This window comes from Amblyraja radiata, chromosome 7 (genome assembly GCF_010909765.2).
Source record: "Amblyraja radiata isolate CabotCenter1 chromosome 7, sAmbRad1.1.pri, whole genome shotgun sequence".
NCBI classification, from domain to species: Eukaryota; Metazoa; Chordata; class Chondrichthyes; order Rajiformes; family Rajidae; genus Amblyraja; species Amblyraja radiata.
This window is the reverse complement of record NC_045962.1, coordinates 12,255,310-12,281,261: the sequence shown is the minus strand read 5'-3', so window position 1 is coordinate 12,281,261 and position 25,952 is coordinate 12,255,310. Positions and strand designations below refer to the sequence as shown.

The window sequence follows — 25,952 nt, the reverse complement described above, 5'->3', positions numbered from 1 at the left end:
TATGTTAAATCTAATACACAAGATTATAGGACTAGGGAACCAGAAATCCTTGATGAATGTTTGAATATCCTAATACAGAAAAATTAATAGCTTATATTTATAACACCCTCTTAGATAGCGAGGTCCCATTGATGGATTTATATAGACACACATGGGGAAATGAATTAGGCCAACCTATAACGAAATATATTTGGGATGAAAGTTTACAATATATACATCAATGCTCGTTAAATGCCAGACATGCTTCAATACAATTTAAAGTATTACACAGATTACATTACTCTAAAACAAAACTAAATAGAATTTTCCCACATATCTCTCCTATCTGTGATAAGTGTCAACATCTAGAGGATAACCTAACACATACTTTTGTAAATTGTATAAAAATCAAAAATTTCTGGATTGATATTTTTAGAATAATTTATGAAGTTGTCAATACTAAATTGGATCCCGATTCAAAACTAATAATACTTGGCATATCAGAACAAAGTCTAACACTCACAACAAGCCAAAGAGACTTTCTTGACTACAGTATAATAACTGGGAAAAAATTAATACTAACATTTTGGAATGGCCCTATAACCCCCACAATTAAAATGTGGATTATGGAAATGTTGGAGACCCTACACCTGGAAAGAATCAGACTTGTCTTAATGGACAAACAAGAACTTTTTGTTAGAATATGGTCTCCATTCATTGACTATTTGAAGGGGTAGATCGGTCCAGCACGGGAACCTAACTGAAGCTTGAACTCGGGATTAGATGAAAAGTTATACTTTATAATCCACTAACCTATCTCCAATGATGTATTATTAGTAAATCATTCCATTTTTTTTGAAATCTTGACATTTGTGTGTTTTTTTCCTCTTTCTCTCTTACTTCCTATCTTTAAAAAAAAACAATCCACAATTGATAATATTAATAATGTACAACTGATATACATGAAATGTTTATATGTTTGCTTCTAATAAAAATATTTAAAAAAAAGACTGTATGGATCATGCATGTAGCAAATTACATAAAGATGATGTGTATCGATGACAAAAAAAAAAAAAATGCAAACAAAAACCATCCCAATGGAAAATTGTTTTGCTATTGTCAAAATAAAAGAACGTGCTTAGCAGTACAGGGTACTGTAATTCTGAAAACATTTCAAAACAATGCCATCCCAAATAAATTAAATTAAGGAATCTGTTGCTGGAACTAGCATAAGACATCAAGGCCCCTAGCCACAATCCCTGTAGTGTAACGGTGGTCATAGGCTTCCACTCACAAAAACATCCCTCTACTTATAGCTATCTGCTACCAAGCCAATTATGCGTCAATTTGCCACTTTGCCTTGGGTCCTATGGGCTAGGGTCCGTTTCAAAGTAAAAGCACAGAACAAACCGAGTTTGGCTGCTGTTCAGGGACTTTGCTGCGCTCTCCGTGTGAGGTGAGTGTGGGGGTCATGTGCTGGAGGTGGGAGTTGAAGTTCTGCAAACTCAGAGGGAATGTGAATACACAACTCGACGAGTGAATGGAAAAATAAAAAGAGGGGGAAGACAGGGATGCTCACGTACACGGCAGCTGCAAAGAATCGTTTCTGTACTTTAATTTTCTCCAGATTAATACAATACAATACAATTTATTGTCATTTGAGCCTCAGTGAGGCTCAAACGAAATTCCGTTTCCACAGCCATACAAACAAAGACAATTTCCTACAGACATACACACAATTTAATTCACACAAACATCCATCACAGTGAACCCACTGTGATGGAAGGCAAAGTATTTTCTCTCCCCTGTTCTCCATTTCTCTCCCGATGTCCAAGCCCCAGGCGGGCGATGATAAGTCCCACGGCCATTTTAGGCCGTGCCGGGCGATTTACGACCCCGCTCCCGGTCTAAAAGTCTCGAAGTTGGAGCCCCCGGCGGGCGCTGGAATGTCCCACGGCCATGAAGCCGCGCCGGGCGATGTACGTCCCCGCTCCGGGTCGTTACAACCCCGCGACACGGGCTTGAAGAAGTCGCGTTGCAGGAGCTCCGGGAAGCGGTCTCTCCACCCGGACCCGCGAGCTCCCGATGTCCCAGTTCACCGGACCTGCGGCTGCGTTGCTGGAGCCTCCGAGCCCCAGGAGTCGAGTCGTAGCAGCGAGTCACCACCGCTCCCCACTCTCCGAGGCCGGCCAGCCCCACGATGGTGAGTAGTCCGCAGCTCCGCAGTCTCCCGAGCCCCCGGGTCATTCAGGTTGGAGGCCGCCCCATGGAGCTAGGCCCCAACGACAACGGAGACCCGACAGGGAAAAGGTCGGGTCTCCCAGACAGGGAAGAGATTTTAAACAGTTTCCCCCTCCCGCCCCCCGCCCCCCACATATACACATTTAAAACCAGTATTAAAAAAATACCAACACTACATTTAACTAGAAAAAAGAAAAAAAAAAGACAGACAGGCTGTAGGGGCCGCTGCAACGGGTGAGTCGTGCTGCCAAGAGTCAATCTAAAAGTGCCAGACCATCAGTTGATGGTAAATCAGTGGTGTACCTGTATTTTGTTACATCTTCATACAGTCTGATCAAATCTGTTCACACAGGACCTCCCTTTAACGAACCCCAAAGACTATGTTTAATTAATCCCTGCCTATCCAAGTGTAGATTAAACCTGTCCTCATAAATGTTTCCAATGACTTCCCTGCCGCAGATGCTAGTTTAATGGTCACAGCAACATCCGACATTTGAAACAGACCCTTCAGTCCCTCAGTCCATGCTGACCATCAACCACCTATTTAAACTAATCTTAGATTAATCTTACTTTTTATTCTCCCCACATCCTCATCATCTCTACCCTTCCTCCCCAAACCTTTCCCCAAATCCTTCCACTCACTACACATTAGAGCCAATTAACAGCGATCAATTAACCTATAAGTCTTTGGTATGCGAAAAGAAACTGGAACACCCAGAGAAAATCTACGTGGTTACAAAATACATGCAAACTGCACCCGAGGTCACAATTAAACCCAAATAACTGGTGCCGAGAGGCACTCTTCTAACTGCACCACTGCATATTCAGGTTGCACTAACCTGTGATTGTCCATTTTATCCCTGCTGTCCTTCTTGAATAAAGGTACCACATTTGCTGTCATCCAGTCATCAGGGACCTCACTATGGCCTAGATTGGCAGGAGAATAAGATCCAATGTTGTAGTGATGGAGATGGGAGGCTAGACCTCGGTAAATGGCAGCAAGGTCAATAGAACAGGGAGCAAGGGAAGATGAATGGATTAAATTGCATTTATTTCAATGCAAGAGGCCTGTCAGGTAATGCAGGTGAACTCAGGTCATGAATAGTTATGTGCGACTGGCATCTTATGGCCATTACACAAACCTGACTAAGGGAGAAACAGACCTGGTAGCTTAACGTTCCAGGATTCAGAGGCTACACACAAGACAGGGATAGGGGTAAAATAGGAGAGGGAGTTGCTTTATTGATTAAGGAGAACATTACAGCATTATTCCAAAATTCTAGAACAGCTTCTTTCCCGTTGTTATCAGTTTCCTGATTAGATCTCGCACTTGCTAGGAGGAATTCCCTCTCTCCCGCTTGCGAACTTTGCACTTTTCTTATCTGCACTTTCTCTGCAGCTGCAACACTATATTCACTCCTTTCTCTGTCAGTTAAACCAGTTGATTAGAGTCATAAATGGTGTGATTTGCCTGGATAGCACATTAAACAAATGTTGTTCCACTGTATCTCGGTGTAGTAGTTTAGCTTAATTTAAATAAAACAGCATGGAAACAGGCCCTTTGGCCCACCAGGTCTACGCCAACCTTTGATCACCCATTCACGCAAGTGCTATGTTATCCCACTGCCTGCACATTAGTGACAATTTTACATAGAGGCCAATTAACCTACAAACCCACATGTCTTTGGGAAGTGGGAAGAAACCGGAGCAGTCACAGGGAGAACGTGCAAACATTCAACTCCTTTCACACAGACAACACCTGAGGTCAGGATCGAACCCGGGTCACTGGCACTGTGAGGCAGCAACTCCTCCAGCTGTGCCACTGTATCGCCCCATGTGTCAATTATAAACCTGCATACCCAGAGTTCCTCCAATCCTTACATTTCACCCGGATGGGAAGCATATGTCTAATAGTATGATTATAACTTGAAATATTTTATAAAAATCCAGACATTGTTCAAGTAAATGAGGATGTCAGATAAGCTTAATGAAAAGGATTTAGAAAGTTGGAATTGGAGAGCTCAAAACTGTAGTGGTAGTTTGAGTATTTTTATACTGTCGGGTTGCAACACAGCCTGACTTGGGAACAGTTCTTCCCAAGACTATGAGAAATTGCAGAGAATTAGAGATCTAGCCCAGCCCATCACACATACCAGACTCCCCACCATTGACTCCATCTACACTGGCATAGAAAAGCAACCAACATAATCAAATACTTGTCCCATCTCAGTCGTTCCTTCTTTTCCCTGCTGCTGTCAGGCAGAAGATACAAAAGCTTGAAAGCACGCACCATCAGACTCTGAACCAGCTTCTTCCCCTCTGTTATCAGGTTTCTTAACAGTCCTTCCATTTGCTAGGGTACTGTCCAATTCACCTCTACCCCATTGCAGACATTGGAGTCTGAAACTGGTGAGTTCCAATGCTGAGAACAATATTCTGCACTCTGTATATTTTCCTTTTCTCTACATCGTTTACTTGAGTGCATTTATGTATAGTATTATCTGATATGATTGGTTAACATGCAAAACTAACCTAAACCTTTTAAATAGTTGTTGCAGATGTTTGGCTGTGAATAGAAGGGGATTACATGCATTATCATTGTCAATTGATGGTTCCATGCAATAATAAGTTCCTGGTGTTTACAATATCTCATAAATGCGCGTCTGATATTTTAGATTCATTACATTGCATTAAAAGTTACCATGATCACTGACCCCCAAATGCAAGATCACATCAATCAATTCTAATATAATTAATAAAGTTAAAATAAAAGTGATATTTCTGCACTAGCTCAGTTTAGGATACCTTTGGTAGTAAGGCTGTGATAAGATGCTCTGGTGTTGGAATCAATAGTTTTCAATTAGGTTATTTAAAACAATTCAGTGAAAACTATAATTGGCAACATTCAGACACAATCACAATCAAGCAGACATATGCATGACCATACAATGACCTTGCCTTCCACATGGAGTTTTAATAAGTTGGGGGTAAAACAAGATAAAGAATTAGTTGAGATCATCACCTAATACACATAGACTTTAGAATTGAAATTCAGATCCCACGCTGATACTTCAGGTCTGCAGCTTCTGCAAAATTCTGCATTCAAGTCATGACCAGAGGTGAACTCAATGCATGTTGTACTAAATACTTACACATTGCAGGCTTCCCTGCTTACAGACATTCTGAATTCACATAGGCTGCTATCTGTAGTTCCCTACAGTGTGACCTGTTGTTCTTTGAATGGGTGGATGAAGACTGAAAGGAGATTGAAATGAAATCCTGAGCGTTGAAATCAATGTAGCCATGGGAATTGTTAGATGTAGGTGATGAAACTGGATAAAAGTTCTAAAAGCTGCAAAGTCCTACTTCATTTGTAACATATTGAGGTCAAGACTGAATGGGACAAATGCATGATTTCAGGTATTTAGGAACAGTGTGAGTACTTTGGAAGATGGCAAAATCATGTTTCATAGTCAAGAGAATCAAGAGTGTTTTATTGTCATATGTCCCAGATAGAACAATGAAATTCAGCTGTTCCTGAACCTGGACATTACAGTTTTCAGGCTCCTGTACCTTCTTCCCAATGGCAGGGGTGAAATGAGTGTGTGGCCAGGGTGGTGTGGGTGTCGGATGATGTTGGCCGCCTTTTTGAGGCAACGACTCCGGTAAATCCCTTCAATGGTGGGGAGGTCAGAGTCGGTGATGGACTGGGCAGTGTTCACAACTTTTTGCAGTCTTCTTTGCTCCTGGGCTTTCAAGTTGCCGAACCAGGCCGTGATGCAACCAGTCCTGGTTCACCGAAGGTGATAGTTAACAGCAATCAGTTTTGGTCAAGAACACAGCATCACTTGGGCAGTCAATGGGGTCTTGAGTGAATCACCAAAAGTTTTCTACCAGCAGGTTCAGCAGATCAAACACAGGGGGAAGTGGATGGAATCAGCATCATTCAGAGGAAGAGTGGACGTGAATAATTCTGGCAAATCTGAGTTTGTTGATTTAACATATATATAGTCAAATGCACAATGATAGGCAGCAGAGCAGTATAGCTGGGAATCACTACACATACAAAAGATAATCCTTTACTCTATTCACAACAGGGTTGGTGCAGTGATAAATCTTCGCAAGAGCCCCGGCTGTTAACAGGCAACTGAACCATCCTACTGCCATAGAGGTCCTGAACTACTATCTACCACATTGGACGATCTTTGATCGGACATTATTGGCTTTACCTTGCACTAAACGTTATTCCCTTATCATGTATCTAAACACTGTAAATTGATCGATGGTAATCATGTATTGTCTTTCCGCTGACTGGTTAGCACGCAACCAAAGCCTTTCACTCTACCTCGGTACATGTGACAATAAACTAAACTGAGTCAAGATAGACGACAGCTTCAATTACAAAGAATATCATCGGTGGTTCAGACACAATAGCTGAGGATCATCTTCAACGAGTGCAGTCCAGTATCCATAGTCAACAACAGCGATATGTGGTGAATGTTGGGGAGTGTTTACTTGGCAATCAGGAATTGCAAATCGGGTGACATTTACACGGAACATCTTCACTCCATCCCTAAGGCATCCCTTGGGCTGCCGGTCACCTGTTACTTTAATTCCCCATCCCAGACACTCTGACTTCTCTATCTTTGGGCTCCCTCACTATTCCAATGAAACCCAAAGTAGGCTCAAGGAACAGCACCTCATTATCCGTCGAAGCATATTGCACCCTGCGCGATACAATACTGAGTTCAACATTTCAACCCTTTTCTCTTTCAGGTCACCAACCTGTAATATTAATTAGATGTCTCTCTTTCCTGCTCTCTTTCCACAGATATCACCTGACCTGAAAGTGCTGGTCAAGCCGCATTTGGAGTATTGCGAGCAATTCTGGGCACCATATCTGAGGAAGAATGTGCTGGCCCTGGAGAGGGTCCAGGAGGTTTACGAGAATGATCCCAAAAAATGAATGGGTTAACTCATGATGAGCGTTTAGATCTGATGGCGCTGGGCTTGCACTTGCTGGAGTTTAGACAAATGATGGGGGACCTCATTGAAACGTACTGAATAATGAAAGGCTTGGATAGAGTGGATGTGGAGAGAATGCATCCACTAGTGGGAGAGTCGAGGACTAGACGTCATAGCCTCAGAATTAAAGGACATTCCTTTAAGGAGATGAGAAGGAATTTATTTAGTCAGAGGGTGGTGAATCTGTGGAATTATTTGCCAAAGAAGGCTGAGGAGGCTAAATCAATGAATATTTTAAGTATAGATAGATTATTGATTAGTACGGGTATCAGGGGTTATGGGGAGAAGGCAGGAGAATGGGGTTAGGGGGGAGAGATAGATCAGCCATGATTGAATGGTGGAGTAGACTTAATAGGCCGAATAGCCTAATTCTGCTCCTATCACTTATGACCTGGTATTTTATGCTTTTACTTGTGTTTCAAATTTCCAACAACTGCATCTCACAGATCCCCTATACCCCTTTGTTTTCATCCCTTTAACTGACCTCATTCATCTATTAACTAGATGGCTCCAAAAATATCACATTACCTCAATAGCCATGGTCTACACTACATCACATCCATTCTCTTTGTTCACTCAATTCCTCTTCCGTTCTCCACGACTTCAAGCACTTTTGTTCTCTTAATAGCTCAATTCTGACGAAGGGCCAATAATCTGAAACATTAACTCTGTTTTTCTCTTCACATGTGCTGCCGGACTTGGCGAACATTTCCACTACTTTCTGTTCTTAAATCAGTTTCAAATACGAAAAGTCATCAAAAGTCTTGTCCAACCGGGGATTGAGGCAAATTGATGTTCTTGGATTGAACATAAATCCCATCTTCAATCACAATTTAAAGGTGTCATTGTTAAATTAGCCTTACATCTCTCTGCTTATTTCTTAAACTCAACATCCGGCTGCTGTAAGCAAAGAGTTTGCATATAACACAAAATGATATTTTACATAGAAGTGTATTGTGTTGCAGCTAAGCCATTTGATAGAACCAAGTGATATTTTACTTGGCAGTGTGTGTGTGTTATTTATCTAATATATATATATATATATATATATATATATATATATATATAGTATCTGATTGATCAGTTTAGATAAATAAATCTCACTGCATTAAAATCACTTACAATCAGATTCTGTCATTTTACTCAAAATAAAATTGTAAAGACTATGTTTTTAATATAAGTAATTGCATTTCACCAAGACTGCTATTGAAGGTCCTAATTTGCGCTCAGTAAATGTTAATATAATCTAAATTTCATATTATAACAGAATACAGAGATGTGTTCATCATGACACAGATACATGAGAAATTTTGGGGGTGATTAAGTTGATTGTTTCAATCTTCATAAATTACTGTTGAAAATCAAAATATGCTTAAATCATAATCCCAAATAAGAAATGCATTCTGGAGAGTATTGTGACCCTTCTCTGATGATCTTTAATGCATATTCTGTATATGGACTAAATGTACACATTTATGTTCAATATATTAATAGCACGCATGTATTGTGCACAAGGCAATCTCTTCTGAAGATCATACTGGTAATCAAATGAGAAAGTAGTCAGTTTGTAACATGACCTGCAGTGCTAATAATATGTTTTAAATCTTAATTGGTTGGTTCAAATAGAACGTATGCAGCAATAAAGTCAGAAAAAAGTTCTGTTTTCTCAGTAGGTCGTGTAAATTTAGGGCACCACTCCGATTATATCACATTACACATTCAAACATAATAAACTATGGAAACCTGGCCAAAAATGTGGAGGGGGGGAAAATCTCGCACACATTATATATCAATCAAAAGTATAACCTTCATTTCATTCATAAAATATATGAGTAAACAGACAAATGTAAAAATCATGTAATATTTATGTGAAATTGTATAAATGAGGTGACAGAGAACAAAAAATTAAAATATATATTGGAGGTTAAATGTTTAATTTTCAATTACACTCCTAAGAATATATTTAATGCATACAACGAATTTAGTAATAACATAGTCAAATTCTAAGGCAATCGTTGCAGGTCATCATCATAAAGTATTTAACTGATCAGTTTTTTTTTTCAGTGGTCTGCAAACTCATGCATTGATATTAAACTCAGTGCAGTCGTTTGCAGTCTACTCATACTCAAATGCAATAACAGGCACATACACAGAACATTCTTGCTGCTGAACTTCCAAGAAATTCACCAGCACTTGATTTATTCCCCATTATTTATTTGTGTACAATGGATTCTGGAACATATGACACCAGTGAGATGTCCAAAACGTGACACCATTAAACTGTAGAACTTCCCCACAGATTCTTGCACAAAAAAAAAATAATCATAAAATGACTTTTAGTTGTTGATCAAACAAGTGCCAACAATTATATCTTTCCACTCTTTAATACATCTGCCAAATTTTGATATGTAGGCTAAAGCCAGGTGTTACTTACTAGTCATTCTTACTGGTTGACTACCATTAATTGGAATAAAATAAGTCAATGTGAAAGCAAGGTACTCAAGGAAACCTGTCCTCAGAGAGGCATTGATGTGCACTAGGCCAACAAGCTAAAACTGGAGGTTATCTTACCTTCCTTCACCTTGTACAGCGGGCAAAACAAAAAGAGAACCGACAAAAGTTCCAAAGGATGTGAAAATCAATAGAGATATTTTACACTTAAGAAAAATGAAGATTGTTAGGAGCAAAACTACCCTTCGACAAAATAAAATCGAAGAACAATGACACTGCAAATGTGAAGAAGAAAAAGGCAGACTAAGGGAATGATTACTTTGCGTTGTTTACAAAGGGGAAGAGGATAACGATCCAGACATCCTGAGGAAGCCGATATTAAATCAGACACAGGAACACACCAATGTTAATGGGACCAAAATAATGTAGGATGTAAATGGGTAGTTGATGATCAGCAGAGTCCCAATGGGCAGAAGGGCCAGTTTTCATGCTGTATCTCTCTATGACTATGGAGAAAATGGAACCACTAATGGCACAAATAAATGACCAATCACCAAGACCAGAAGATTTATTTCCCAATGTTATAAAGGAAGCAAATAAAAATATTGCAATTGCCCTGCCTATGTTTTTCCAAAGGTCTGTTGCTTTCGGAACCAGTCCTTTGGATTGGAAAATTATGCACGTCATTCAAAAAGCTAAGAAAGATAAAAGACAGCAACCAAAATATTACAAACCAGTCTGCATATATCTGCTCTCAGGAAATGATTGGAGATTGCAACTGGTGTAGAGATCAGAATTTGAAAACTTTCAGTGGATTAGAAAGAGTTGGCATTGGTTTCAGCTTAGACCTGGTCAAACTCATCATTTATTTGTGAAGAGGTTAAACTGTGGTACATAAGGAAATGTCCACACATCATGTCTACGTGGACTTACAGATGGCATTTGATAATGCCTCTCATGACAGATTGCTCGCAAACATTGACAACAAATTATTGATCTGCTTAAAAAATTGATAGACCAACAGGAAAGAGAGTGGAGATTTACGACCGGTATTGTAATTAGTAGGGCAAATGTTTCTGCATTGCAGCCACAATTATTCATTATATTGAATTAGTCATCACATGACTTGGATGATGAGACATATATGCAATAATGATTGTGGGTAACATCATTTTCAGCGTAGATTGAAAATATAATTTCATAGCGATCGTAACAGATTGAACATAACTTTGAGGCACATAGATTTCAGTTCAGACAATCTAAGACCATAAAGGCACTGCAGTAGTTTCAGTGAAAAGCTGGAAGCAGGAAAGCCCATGCATATTTAGATTGGGGAAGAGGCTCCACGTACACAAGCCTTTGACAAATGAAGGGTAAAGATAACAAATGAAAGCTAAGGAAATTAGGAAATGTTTCTGCAAGCAATGTGGAATTTGCAACTCTCTGCCACAAGTGGCAATGGATGCTGAAAAACAATGAATTTAAAAATCTGAGATTAATAGAGTTTGTTAACTGAAGATACAAGCCCAGAGAAAGATAAAAGGCAGTCAATGCCCCAGCTCACTCATTATCCCAATAAATGGCTTGGACATCCGGTGGCGCTGTTGAATGGCTGCCTCTGCCTAGTCTGTTTGTCTTTTTATCTTTTTTTATTTTTAGTATGTTTAAAGTATGTTTTGGGGGATTTTTTGGTATTTTATGTGGGGGAGGGGGGTAGGGTAAGGGGGAAACCGTCCTTCAGTCACTTCCTGGCAAGGATGCGACTATTATCCGAGTCGCGTCCTCACCCCCCTCCTCGTGGCCTACCAACTGGATTGGCGCTGCCTTTCCTGCCGGGAATTTGGTTCCTTCCCTCACAGTGGGGAACTTTGGTGCCGCTGTGGGGATGTTTGTGTGGTGGACTATTGTGTTCTGTGTTTTTTTTTTTATTCGTATGTATGTTCCCATAAATGTTTATGTTCCCATAAATTTCATCGTCTCTTACTTGAAGATAATGACAATAAATTGAATCAAATCAAATCAATCAAATCGACTGTGTAGGAAGGAACTGCAGATGCTGGTTTACCCTGAAGATAGACACAAAATGCTGGAGTAACTGGGGTAACTAAAAGGAAGCAGCAATACATGATTAAAATGTCTAGGTGGACATCTGATTAAGGAACGCAAGAATGATAGGATGCTGTTTAAGGTTTTGAGTCAGTCCTGCCATTCATAGACACAAAGTGCTTGAGTAACTCAGCGGGACAGGAAGCATCTCTGGAGAGAAGAAATGGGTGACGTTTTGGGTCGAGAGAAGGGTCTCATAGGTCCAGGTCCGATCCTACTGCTCTAGAAGTTCCACCAGGTGCTTATGCCAATGGGTGGTTGTCAGAGTCCAATGTGTACGTTCTTCCCCGTGCAACCACCAGATGTCAAACAATGCCCCAACTCCTCGTCCAATTCTTACTCACCACACCACTCCAAAAACTTTGAGCTTCCAGTCCCCACTTGCCCTATTACTTCCTGTAACCCCTCCAAACCTTGTACGTGACCATTTTCCCCTCTTGAGCTCTGCAATAATACTGACCTTCATCTCGAGCCCATACAGTTGCACGATGCCTGGTGTTACTGAACTTTAAAGCAATGTTTCTGTAACCATAACAGTCAGTCATATACCCAAATTAGTTTTGCAGGCACTGAATAACCTCCTGGCTTAATACTAAACAGCGTCTCCCAACTTCACTCGTAAAATGGCCTACTCAAATTTACAAGCAACACTCCTCATCCAGAGATCGCTTAGCGCTACAAAATCGGAGGTTTCGGTACAATAGTGGAGATTGTTAAATATGAGAGTTTGCAACGTGGGGTGTTTCAGTTCCAGGGGCAGCAAACAGGAATTGGAACCCAAAATTAAGTGCCATGGTCCACACTGGTGATTAACAAAGATTTGCAAAATCTGTAAAGGAAAAAAAATCTATCCTAACTACAGAGGTGGGAAAGGGGGGGGATAATGCAAATTTTAAGGTTAAAACCACAAAGGCTTTGAGACAAGAGCAAATAGGAAAGGGTTCAGTTTAAAATAGTGGAAGTGAAATTAAGTTAGTTATCTGGCAGTTCATCTATCGGTCTCAAACTTAGCCAAGTGCAAAATGTGCTACTCAAAGACGAAGCAATCATATAATGTTTAACAATTCCATTTTTGAGAGAATGATATTCTGAAAAGTCATTCAGAATCCATTTGCGTTTGTAATCATTTCTGTTGGGCCACAAGATGCACACACATATCAACTTAGTGAAATGATTAAGCTACTGAGCTCTTTGAAACTGTTCAGCGTACAAAGGGATCTTTGCAAATCTGCCATTTAACTCCTTTCATCAGTCTTTGCCCCATAACATCTTTAATTAACTGAAATCTTATCAATCTCAGATGTAATATTAACAATGATACTGCATCCATTGTCATTTGCAGAGATAGCCTTTCATGTAGTAGAACAACAGATCTCAACTATGCAATACTTTCCCAGTTTTTTAGTGCCAGTACTGAGCCTATGATACAAATTTCTTGACAGTCCTCGTATGTACTGGTGATTAAATACTAAATTTGAATTCTTGTTGTTTAAGATTGCCACAGTACATATCTACCAGGGCCCAGCAAAATTATACCAGTCTTGAAATATTCCTGTACCTTAAAATGCATTTAAAATTGAGTTGCAATTGGAGCTGCTGTCACATATGCATCAGATCCATGGGCTTCAGTGTTCAACCACATAGGAATTTTGGCGCAATTACATGGCACAAAGGTTTTTTTCCTTTCAATTCTCTGGCCATTGCAGAGGAGATTGTGGAAGTAGATGCTATAAAGAGGATCGCAAGGAATGGGACATGTTGGAGTTTGGGGAGGGAGAAAGAAGACTGGGGCCATGGGAGAGACAATTCAACAAAGGGAGACGTGGATGTGGAGATGGGGGGGGTGTTCCAAAGATATATCAAATAAATAGGAGTATGGGTGGTGGAACTGATCCGAGCATGGGTGGTGGTATGTAATAGCGATTACTAACGGGGCCAGTACACATTGGCAGGGTGTGGAGTGGCCAGGGTTGGTTTCCAGTGGTAATGGAGGCAGGATATGGGAGGTGAGGGGAAGTAATGGGTTGAAACAACAGGGTGATCAGAAATGTCTAAGAATTAAGAGGTAAATGAAAAACAAGCGTGGAGGAAGTTCAGTCCAAATCTAACCTTTCAGTCACTGACATCAGACCCTCCTGTCAACCTGCTCCAGTATTTGAGACCCACCCAGAATGGCATCACTTCAAGTGCCCAGAAACCTCTGGCCAAATAACTGACATATTCCGTCTGGGGACATTGCGTCCTTATGGCATTAACATTGAATTCTCCCAATTTGGCTAGCCCTTGCTGTCTCCTCCCCTTCCTTAACCCTCTAGCTGTCTCCTCCCACCCTCCCATCCGCCCGCCCTCGGGCCCCTCCTCCTCCTCCCCTTTTCCTTCTTTCTTTCCCCACCCCCCATCAGTCTGAAGAAGGGTTTCGGCCCGAAACGTCGCCTATTTCCTTCGCTCCATAGATGCTGCTGCACCCGCTGAGTTTCCCCAGCAATTTTGTGTACCAACTGATATGCATTATTGGGAGGCAAATTAATTCCTAATTGGAAGATTTAGTCTTCCTTTAAATATTCATTTCCTTCTTTGTGCCTAACTGCAATTTAGCAGGCAACCCAACCGAGATCAAAAGAGCTCTTGTAATAATTATAGCCTTGACATACAACATCCCAATTTGACATAAAAACTATAGATTTACATTACGGAGGTGGTTTGCTTTGATATTATTATTAGGGGTCATTATTAGGGGTCAACAGCAATAGATAGATAGTAATTTATTAACAATTACTATGATGTATTTCATTGCTGGCATCTTTTGTGGTATCACCCTCATCTTGACCTGATTTTTACCAGTGTTTCAATGGGCACAATTAAGTCGATTGCCTTTTGCCTAGATCATGAAGATATCTCAAAGTTATTATGTGACTGGAGATCAGGTAAATAAAACTCTCAAGATTTTGATACCAAGCTTAAGAAACACAAAAGATACCTCCATGCGATCAGCTAGTACAAATGTAAACACCCCATTTCAAAAGGTATTAAATGGAAGTGACTATCTGGGAAAGCCATCTTTGGTGCCATTTGCCAAATATCAATACTCAACACCTAAAATAACTGATGTCCATATAATGTTAAGTACAAATGGCAACAAAAGGGAGAAGTCAATTCACCAAATGTTAGGAGGATGGTTGGGCGGTTCTGGGAATACGTTGGCAGAGGTTGAGAGTGTGGGTCAACAGATTGGCAATGAGGGACAGGGGGGGGGGGGAGGGGAGATGGGATAACAGAAAGGAGATGAGAGAAAGTGCATGGAAAAAGAAGGTTGAGCATGCGAGTTGAGGAAAGAACGTGACGTTGGAACGTAGGAAGGAGAGTTGGGGAAGGAAGGAGAAGCACAACGGGTTGCAGAGGTAAACAATGCAGAAAGCAGAAGAACACTGACAAATGCACTGAATCAGCAAGGTTTTACCTATGACCTGGCGTGGAATATGACCTAGAAGGACAAAGACATGGGCCAACGGGCAGCAATGAGCCACATGCAACGATGTCGAAAGATCAAACGCTTACAAGGCCCCAAAAGTAACATCATTTGTTTCCAATTAACAGTAACCCAGAAACTGGGCCTGATCTGGATTTGTTCCCAGAGTGGATAAAGGACTGCAACAATGGCAGTATCGCTTTCACGCTCTTTAGCCTCAGACTTAGTTTCAGCCTTAATATGCGATTTACATTTCACACAGTTACAAAGCCAAACACACTGTGCAACAACCCTACGTGCCGCAAGGTTGTACAAGAATGGGAAAATACGGCTGAGCTATTATTATTAAAACAGGTGTGCATAAAATTGTATCCTCAGTCAGTGGTCCTTAAATGTGTGATTAAAGTCACATCAGCACATTATTCTCTACCTCCAAAATTCATTTCAAGTCACAGCACTGGGGAGGTGAGCTGCAGTGTGGAAGAGGCGTTGGGATGCAGGAGGAGAGGAGAGACAACATTTGACAGAATCAATGTGAGAGTTAGGATGGGAAATCAAGAAGAGCAGACAGAATCTATCGTAGGCATGGCTTTTCATGAGGAATCGGGGAGGAGAATCAATGGAAATGAAAACATGTTGTTCTGAATGCCCAGCGATTATTCAGAATGCCCAGCGAATGTTGGTCCCCTCCAAGTTACCCTAAAGGGAGCATTGCCTTTGTATTGAACATGTCATCCCAGGTGCTTCTAAAGCTGAGATCACTCTGGGTGACCAGCATGCCTGACACCAGCACCCAGACCAATTTTCAGTTCTTAATACATTTCACTCCAGGAGAGAGCAAATTGGCAATTGAATCTTGCTGAAAAACATCAGCACCGAGCAGTCCATTTTTCCAGCAACTTTTTCTTCACCTGAGAACAGTAAATTTATGTATTTGCAATAAAAGAAATTGAACCATATTCCTTGCATTGCAAATTTGCGAGTCGCAAGCAAAAAATTAATTAACCAATTGTTCATGCCTGACATAATAATGCTGGCCTTTACTTTAGAATCTTGGTGAGGAGTCAAGAAAAGGAAAAACAAATCAAATAAATAGGCTCCACATTTGCATATGCCTCCACAATTTCCTTCTTACTTCTAATTTTGAGCATGCACAGTATTGTGCTTTGGTTTGAGGATTATTTATTCAGGTCTTAATGTATTTGTTTATCCCTGCTTGCTATTGAGAAATTTGTAATAACGTAACCAAAAGCTACAAAATAATGTAATCACAAAATGCTAAAATAAATAATAAATCAAAATCATCTGAAATTACTTGATGTAGTTTCCCTTTAAATTAAAATCCATGCAAAACTTCCCGGTACTTTTTAATGAATACATTATTAATATTTTAATTTGTCTAAACAGTTTGTTTTGGGGATTCTTTAGCTTTCTATGTGGGGGAGGGGGAGTAGGGTAAGGGGGGAACCGTTTCCCAGTCACTACCTGGCGAGGATGTGACTATTTCTCCGAGTCGCGTCCTCGACCCCCCTCCTCGCGGCCTACAAACTGGAGCGGCCTTTCCTACCGGAGACCGGGGACCGGACCACAGCTTCAGCAGCGGCGGCGCGGCATTGGATTCACCACGGAGCGGGCGATACCTACATGGATCATCGTTTTGGAGCTCTGGAGCGTTGGGCCCGCTGCTCCAACATTGCGGAGCTATGGTTCGCGGAGCTCCCAATGTGGGCCGCGCTGACTTCAACATCGCGGAGTCCCTGGGGCCCTTTGCCGAGGGCCGCCAGCGTGAATCTCCGCCCGGCACGGCCTGGGGAAGTTGGGAACCGCGGACTCCGGTGGAAAGCGGCTGAGGTAGGCCTCCCGTTCCGACGCCGGAGTTTCATCATCCCGGCGAGCGGGCCTGAGCGGTGGGCTGCCCGTAGCGGCGACTGCGGAGGGCTCGGGAGGCCCCGACCACGAGTGAACTTCAGGAATATCAGTGGATGATGACTGACTTTGGTGCCTTCCCTCACAGTGGGAAACTTTTTGATTCTGCTGTGTGGGGATGTTTTATATTGGACTATATCATGTGTTGTGTTCTTTATTTTACTGTATGGCTGTATGCAAAAACAAATTTCAGACCTCGCTCTGACAATAAAGTGCCATCGTATCATATTTCCATTCGTGCTATGTAGTGGATTCCATTTGCACCATGACAAATATTGGTGAAATTATGATTTGGCAACAACATCCAGTTAATCTCATTGGAGATTGGTCACACCCACTATTTTACATAGATACATATACAATAGGTGCAGGAGTAGGCCTTTCGGCCCTTCAAGTCAGCACCCCCATTCAACGTGAAATGGCTGATCATCCAGAATCAGTACCCCGTTTCTGCCTTCTCCCCATATGCCTTGATTCTGCTAGCTCTAAGAGCTCTAACTCTCTTTTGAATGCATTCAGTGAATCGGCCTCCACCGCCTTCTGAGGCAGACAATTCCACAAATTCACAACCCTCTGTGTGAAAAAGTTTTGCCTCATCTCAGTTCTAAATGGCCTATCTCTTATTCTTAAACTGTGGTCCCTGGTTCTTGACTCCCCCAACATCGGGAACATGTTTCCTGCATCTTGCGTGTCCAATCCCTTAATAATGTTATGTTTCTATAAGATCCCTTCTCATCCTTCTATATTCCAGTGAATACAAGCCGAGTCGCTCCATTCTTTCATCACATGACAGTCCCGCCATCCCAGGAATTAGCCTCCTGAACCTACGCTGCACTCCCTCAATAGCAAGAATGTCCTTCCTCAAATTAGGAGACAAAAACTGCACATAATACTCCAGGTATGGTCTCACCAGGGCCCTATACAACTGCAGAAGAACCACTTTGCTCCAAAACTCAATTCCTCTCGTTATGAAGGCCAACATGCCATTAGCTTTCTTCTCTACCTGCTGTACCTGCATGTTTACTTCCAGTGACTGATGTACAAGGACTCCCAGATCTCGTTGTACTTCCCCTTTTCCCAACTTGACACCATTCAGAGAATAATCTGCCTTCTTGATTTTGCCACCAAAATGGATAACCCCATATTTATCCACATTATACTGCATCTGCCCACTCACCCAACCTGTCCAAGTCACCCTGCATCCTCATAGCATCCTCTTCACAGTTCACACTGCCACCCAGCTTTGTGTCATCTGCAAATTTGCTAATGTTACTTTTAATTCCTTCATCTAAATCATTAATATATATTGTAAATAGCTGCGGTCCCTTGAGACACCAGGCCTTGAGGCACCCCACTAGTCACTGCCTGCCATTCTGAAAAGGACTTGTTAATCCCTACTCTGTTTCCTGTCTGCCAACCAATTTTCTATCCATGTCAATACCCTACCCCCAATACCATGTTCTCTAATTTTGCCCACTAATCTCCTATGTGAGACCTTGTCAAAGGCTTTCTTGGGGTCCAATGACTTTCTACCTGCATGTTGAAATCTCCCATAACCACTGCAGCATTACCTTTGTTACATGCCAATTTTAACTCTTGATGCAACTTGCACCCTATGTCCAGGCAACTATTTGTGAGCCTGTATATAATTCCCATTGGGGTCTTTTTACCCGTACAATTTCTCAGTTCTATCCACAATGACTCTTCATCTTCTGATTCTATGTCACCCCTCACAAGGGACTGAATTTAATTCCTTACCAACAGAGCCACCCCACCCACTCTGCCCACCTGTCTGTCTTTTCGATAGGACGTATACCCCTGAATATTCAGTTCCCAGCTCTGATCCTCTTGCAGCCATGTCTCTGTAATTCCCACAACATCATACTTACCAATATCTAACTGAGCCTCAAGCTCATCCACTTTATTTCTTATACTTCGCGCATTCATATATAACACTTAATTCGGTATTCACGTCCCCTCTCACACCGGTTCCTATTTCACCTGACCTTACTCTCTTATCCCTTCTTGAACTTTCCGTCCCATTAATTCAGGAGTCTTTTGTAACTTTTCCTGTACTTTCTTCCCCTTTAACTCCATGCTTATGCTCCTGACCTGATCAGGTCCCGACGTGATCGGGACCTTATTGGTCAGGTCGGGGGTGAGTTCCCTCCACCACGGGTACCATGTAATCCCGTGCTACCTGCTCCATGGTCGGATAGTCGGTGGCTAAACCGTCTCCCCCACCTGGCTTGCCAAGTGAGGAGGGGGCTGTGGACCCCCAGCAGGACCAAAAACAAGACCTGTCAAAGGGTGGATGAGCTCCTAGCGAGCCAACAGCCATCCACACTTCAGTAGAAGTTGCAATCAATGTCGTACACGGCATTGTAAGGAAATGCCCGTCGGAAACCAGCACCACTGCGTCGCTAATGTTTTCAACGATTTAATAACAATAAATGATAAACTCCCAATTTGTGAACCCCTGACACCCGCTATTTAGTTTAAACCCACCCGTGTAGCATTAGCAAAACTGCCTGCCAGAATGTTGGTCCCTCTCCAGTTAAGGTGTAACCCGTCCCTTTTGTACAGGTCACCTCAGCCATTCATTGACACCTGTGTTTATATTTAGTCATGCCTAGTGCTATGAAGTTCCCTTCCAAAACCATAGGACCTTTCCACCCCGTCTCCCAACCCCCTTATAAGCTCTCTTCAAAATATACTTATTCCACCAAGTCTTTGATCACACCTTCCATTAAGTTGATTTATCTCCTTGGATGCAGCATCATATTTTTGGAGCTCCTCATCTAAGAAACTCTTTTATATGGATGTCTGTGCTCCAAAACTAAATGTTAATATTTGGTTCAGGTGGTGGTGGGTATGTGGAACAAGCTGTCAGAGGAAGTGGTTGAGGCAGGTGCAATAACAACATTTAAAATATATATATATATATATATGGCAAGATACATGGATAGTTTAGTTTAGTTTAGGGATACAGCACAGAAAGAGGCCCTTCAGCCCATCGACCAGCGATCACCCCCACATTAACACTATCCTACACACACTAGGGACATTTTACGCATACACCAAGCCAATTAACATCTTTTATTTATTTTATTTTTATTTGATTCTTTATTTCGAACAGAATTATAAAATAAAAAGTGTGAAACAGCATACAAAAAACAAAAGGAGGCCGAGAGTAAGACAATGAGAAAACGAGCATTGTCAGAAGAGAGAAGAGGAAGAGAGGGGAAGGTGGCAAGAGAATGTATGAGATAGACAGGGTGATGGACTGCTCAAAGTGGGGAGGTGAGGGAAAGCATGAGAGCTGGTGGGCAAGCGAGCACGCGCATGATGAAGGCGAATTGTGAGTGAATTTCAGAGTGCGAGTTTTGGTTGAGTCAGGGAATTCAATGAGGATGTTGATGCTGAATAACTACCAAGGTTGGGAGCTTCAGATTCCTTGGTGTTAATGTTACCAACAACCTGTTATGGATCAACCACATTGAAGCAACAACCAAAAAAGCACACCCACGCCTCTGCTTACTCGCAAGACTGAGGAAACTCTGCATAGCTCCAATGACTCTTGCAAACGTTTACAGATACACCAGAGAAAGCAGACTCTCAGGTAGTATTGCAGCTTGATTTGGAAAAAGCTCTGCCCGAGACCACAAGGAAATGCAGAGAGTTGTGGATGTAACCCAGCCCATCACTAAGGCCAGACTCGCTAATCTACACTTCATGATTGGTCTCCAAATCTGAGGAAAGACATGCTTGCCATAGAGGGAGTACAGAGAAGGTTCACCAGACTGATTCCTGGGATGTCAGGACTTTCATATGAAGAAAGACTGGATAGACTCGGCTTGTACTCGCTAGAATTTAGAAGATTGAGGGGGGATCTTATAGAAACTTACAAAATTCTTAAGGGGTTGGACAGGCTAGATGCAGGAAGATTGTTCCCGATGTTGGGGAAGTCCAGGACAAGGGGTCACAGTTTAAGGATAAAGGGGAAATCCTTTAGGACCGAGATGAGAAAAACATTTTTCACACAGAGAGTGGTGAATCTCTGGAACTCTCTGCCACAGAAGGTAGTTGAGGCCAGTTCATTGGCTATATTTAAGAGGGAGTTAATAATAATAATAATAATGGATGGGATTTATATAGCGCCTTTCTAATACTCAAGGCGCTTTACATTGCATTATTCATTCACTCCTCAGTCACACTCGGTGGTGGTAAGCTACTTCTGTAGCCACAGCTGCCCTGGGGCAGACTGACGGAAGCGTGGCTGCCAATCTGCGCCTACGGCCCCTCCGACCACCACCAATCACTCACACACATTCACACACATTCACACACAGGCAAAGGTGGGTGAAGTGTCTTGCCCAAGGACACAACGACAGTATGCACTCCAAGCGGGATTCGAACCGGCTACCTTCCGATTGCCAGCCGAACACTTAGCCCATTGTGCCATCTGTCGTCCCAATGTGGCCCTTGTGGCTAAAGGGATCAGGGGGTATGGAGATAAGGCAGGTACGGGATACTGAGTTGGATGATCAGCCATGATCATATTGAATGGCGGTGCAGGCTCGAAGGGCCGAATGGCCTACTCCTGCACCTATATTCTATGTTTCTATGTTTCTATGATGTCTCGGAAAAGCAGCCAAAATAATCAAAGATCTTATTCACCCTGGTCATTCCTTCTCATCCCAGCTCCCATCGGACAGAAGATGCAAAATCTTGAAAGATCGCATGGCCAGATTCAGGAGCAGCTTTATTTCCCTTCTGTTTTCAGGCTTCTGAATGGTCCTTGCAGAAGCAACAGTCTGATTCTCCTCGACCTCATTGCAAACGTGGGACTTTATCTCTGGAACTGCTATGCTACAGTGCTGAGAACTATATTCTGCAGTCTGTATCTTTTCCTTCATTCTGCTTATGGAGGTGGAGAGAAAAGAAGAAATTAGGAATGAGTGATGAAATGTTGGAGTGTCGGCAGAACGAGAGTGGAAAGCTTTGAGGATAACGGAAAGTGGGAAAGTGGGATGAGACGAGGTCAAGTGGCTGCCAAAAGAACAAGTGGGGTTGAGGGAGGGCTTGGGCAAGAGAAAGGGTGGGAATGGTACGTCGTGTGGGTGGGGAAGAGGAGAAGAGGTTAAAAAAAGGGGAGAGACAGGAAAGAGATTAGGAAAGAGAATAGAGAAAAGATGATTGGATAGATGAAAAGGAAAGAAAAATAAAGTAAAAGGAAAAAATAAACATTGTGATAAAATTCCTGTCAGCATGCCAAAGTAAGTTAGAGTGTAATTTGCATTAAAGTCAGTACAGTAGCTACATTCAGCTTATAGTTCAGTCTGTTGTGCAATGTCAGAAACCTAATCAAACCAGTTTCCACAAGGTGGTTGCAATCAAATCTGCTTTAAGCCAGAGAATCACAGAGAGCTAGTCATCAAATACTAGTCGTAACAGTTCGGAAAGAATCTTGCAAGTATTTTACCTGCCTGCACAGGCAACCTGTGAGCGCCGTGTTACAGTATACCCATGCACAGACTTAAGCTCCTGGCACAGAAATGATTTTTTTTTTGGTATCAATTGCTTTGAAGTCTACAGTTCCATACCATATGTCTCCACCAAGTTGCTGTTATTGAGCGCTGATCTTTTGGAAATCTACAACCGATCTTTGGCAGCAGCATAAGTAAGCTAAAGGTTATCCTCATCTGTGATATGTACGCACACATTTATAGTGTAGGTTGCTACTTATCGAGTAGAAGCAGCAAACTCAACAAACCAGATTTGCAACGATGCAGTCTGAGGCACCTCCTGAATTACTCACCGAACAAACTCAACCATCAGAAAGATGTAATTGTAAGAAATGGCACAAAACATATTCAATTCAGTGAATCACTGGACCGTACAGTCAGGAAATGAAGCACCTGCCTTCTTTATATTCATTTTCATAACTGTAATCAGATGGATCTGGTCTTTTCATACAAAATTGGTTCAAGCTTTTATAAAAGTACCAAGAGAAAAGTTATTCCTTATTATAAGTTGGAGAGCTACTACCTTCTTATTTTATGTTAATTTTCATATATTAAAACTCTGGAAATTTACTTCAACACTATCACAAGTTTGTGCAAGGAGGAACTGCAGACCAAAGATAGACACAAAATGCTGGAGTAACACAGTGGGACAGGCAGTAAGTATCTCTGGAGATCAGAAATGGGAGACGTTTCAGGTCGAGACCCTTCTTCAGACTGAGAGTCAGTAGAAAGGGAAACGGGAGATGTAAATGGTGATATAGAGAGATATAGAACAAGATATGCAAAGATATGCAAAAATGTAACAAAGGAAACAGCCCCTTGTTGGCTGTCGATTAGGTGATAACGAGTTATGGACCGATTCCTTGATCATCATTACTTTTTTGCATATCTTTCATTCATTTGTTCTCTATCTCACTACATCACGACCGACATCTCTCCATTTCCTTTCCACCTGACTCTGAAGAAGGGTCTCGACCCAAAAGGCCTCCTTGGCCTTGGTCTATTTCTTTTCCCCCCAGAGATGCTGCCTGGCCCGCTGGGTTACTCCTGCTTTTTGTGACGATCACGAGCTTTCTGTATTTGCAGAGATAGTGTCTGTGAGGCAGATTATCGATGCTCCCTTCTGTCCTTTCCCATGACGCTGTCTACATCCATCTTTACGAGAGCACACTGGCGACTTTACTTGAAAGCCCCTCCTCCCCCTCTGTGGAATGGCTGCTGAGAGACCCAACAAAAGGTGGCATCCTGTCTTCCGCCATTGTTTAATCAGTGCCCACAGGAGTTCCCAGAGATTCACAAGAGGCTAAAAATAAAAACTGTGCACAAAGCTTTCCAGATTAATACAATATAATACAATACAATACAATTCCACACGTACTTAATAATTTCCCGCGTGAGCTTTGAAAGAAAGATGTTAATGCGGAAACGTTATTTACCTATGTGATAGAGTCCAATCCAATCAGTGGGGTCCACCTCTTCTTTAATATCCCAGTAGATGATTAGATTCTGTGTTTGTCCAAGTGTGTACTCATACATGCTAGCTGTCAGGCTGGAGCGACTGTCCGAAGTCACCAGGTCCGTATCACTGTTTGCCCTGTGCAAGTTCATGTTCTCTAACCGGGTGCTCTGGGCAGCCAGGCTCTGCAAATTTTCAGGACTCAAGGTGTAGCGAAGCTGAGGGTTCCGCCTCCGTGCGTAAGACACGTGTTCCCTGGAGGAGCCTGCCATTTCGGCCTAGTCTTGAAGTCAACTCGTCTGTTGTTAAACTCTGTGGCAGGAGAGAAAACGAAGCAACAGTCAGTTCTGTTATGTGAAAGCCAGCCAGTCAAATGAATGTTAGAATACGTATTGCTATTAAACTTAGCAGGTAATCAATAAACAGCATAGCTTATTAACATGCACAACACAGCAAACATTCTTGTGGCTTTCAACATTACCTATTGGAGAAAACAAAGGAATACGAAGGTAGAAACAAAATGCTGGATTAACTCAGCAGGTGAGGCAGCATCTCTGGAGGGAGGGAATGGGCGACATTTTGGGTCGGGACCCTTCTTCATGTCGGGGAGGGGGCGGGACAAAGAGAATGTAGTCAGAGACAGTAAGACTAGTGGGAGGACGGGGAAGGGGATGGAGAAAGCTAGAGCTATCTGAAGTTAGAGAAGTCAATGCTCATACCGCTGGGGTATAAACTACCCAAGCGAAATATGAGGTGCTGTTCCTCCACTTTGACAATGGAGGAGGCCCAGGACAGAAAGGTCAGATTGGGAATGGGAGGGGGAGTTGAAGTGCTGAGTGCGAAGAAGGGTCTCGACCCGAAATGTTGCCCATTCCTTCTCTCTAGAGATGCTGCCTCACCTGCTGAGCTACTCCAGCATTCTATGTCTACCTTCAATTTAAACCAGCATCAGCAGTTCTTTCTAACCCAAGTCAAATGACGTTTTTGCCTTGTGACCCGATGTAGCAACGGATGGCTGGACTACTCTGAGCACTTTTTAATGGCACAGATGCTGGTCCTAGTCGGTGCAACATATAACAGATTTGAAATGCACATAAACTAAAGAAATTCAATTGGTCCTGTCACAAAATCCTTTAATGTTGGAGGAACATTCATCTTTAAAGATTTTTCAACCATAATATATCTATCTTTCATTGCAAATGTATCAAAGCAATAACCACCGAGATACTGCTTTCACACCAGAACGGGCATTTCATCGCAAAACACTTTACCAAATTTTCAATGATGAAAGCATTTTTAGATTCTGAAAATAAATCCTTCGACTAGTGTTATTCATGAAGCTGAACATCTGGCAAAATCTTCAATCAAATATGTGATTTCAAACAGAATTGCTTCACTGGTTAGGTTGGCTACAGAAAATAGAATGAGTCTTCCATTCCACTGTAATGTTTCTTGTAATTTCACCACATTTTAATTAAAACTATTACAATACAATAAAATTATTAAAATTACAATTCACCAGGAATTATTGTGATAATGCCCTAGCATAAAGCTGGTATGAACATCAAATGGACATTAAAGCAATTGTACATTATTGTATTTTCACAGCTCACATTTCATGTGATAGGAGCAGAATTAGGCCATTCAGCCCATCAAGTCTACTCCACCATTCAATCATGGTTGATCTATCTCTCCCTCCTAACCCCATTCGCTTGCCTTCTCCCCATAACCCCTGACACCCATACTAATCAAGAATCTGTCACCTTTAAAATAA

At 41.9% G+C, this 25,952-nt stretch overlaps 1 protein-coding gene across 5 annotated transcripts in view; it reads right to left on the bottom strand.

Annotated features, from left to right (window-relative positions):
* Window positions 1–25,952, bottom strand: part of hecw2 (HECT, C2 and WW domain containing E3 ubiquitin protein ligase 2) — a 342,360-nt gene that overhangs the window by 211,875 nt on the left and 104,533 nt on the right. For all 5 annotated transcript variants that reach the window (XM_033023729.1, XM_033023732.1, XM_033023733.1 and 2 more), the window contains exon 2: window positions 24,159–24,490. In XM_033023729.1, the coding sequence (XP_032879620.1) occupies window positions 24,159–24,450 (292 nt within the window). In that variant the 5' untranslated portion in view covers window positions 24,451–24,490. The remainder of the gene's footprint in view (window positions 1–24,158; window positions 24,491–25,952) is intronic.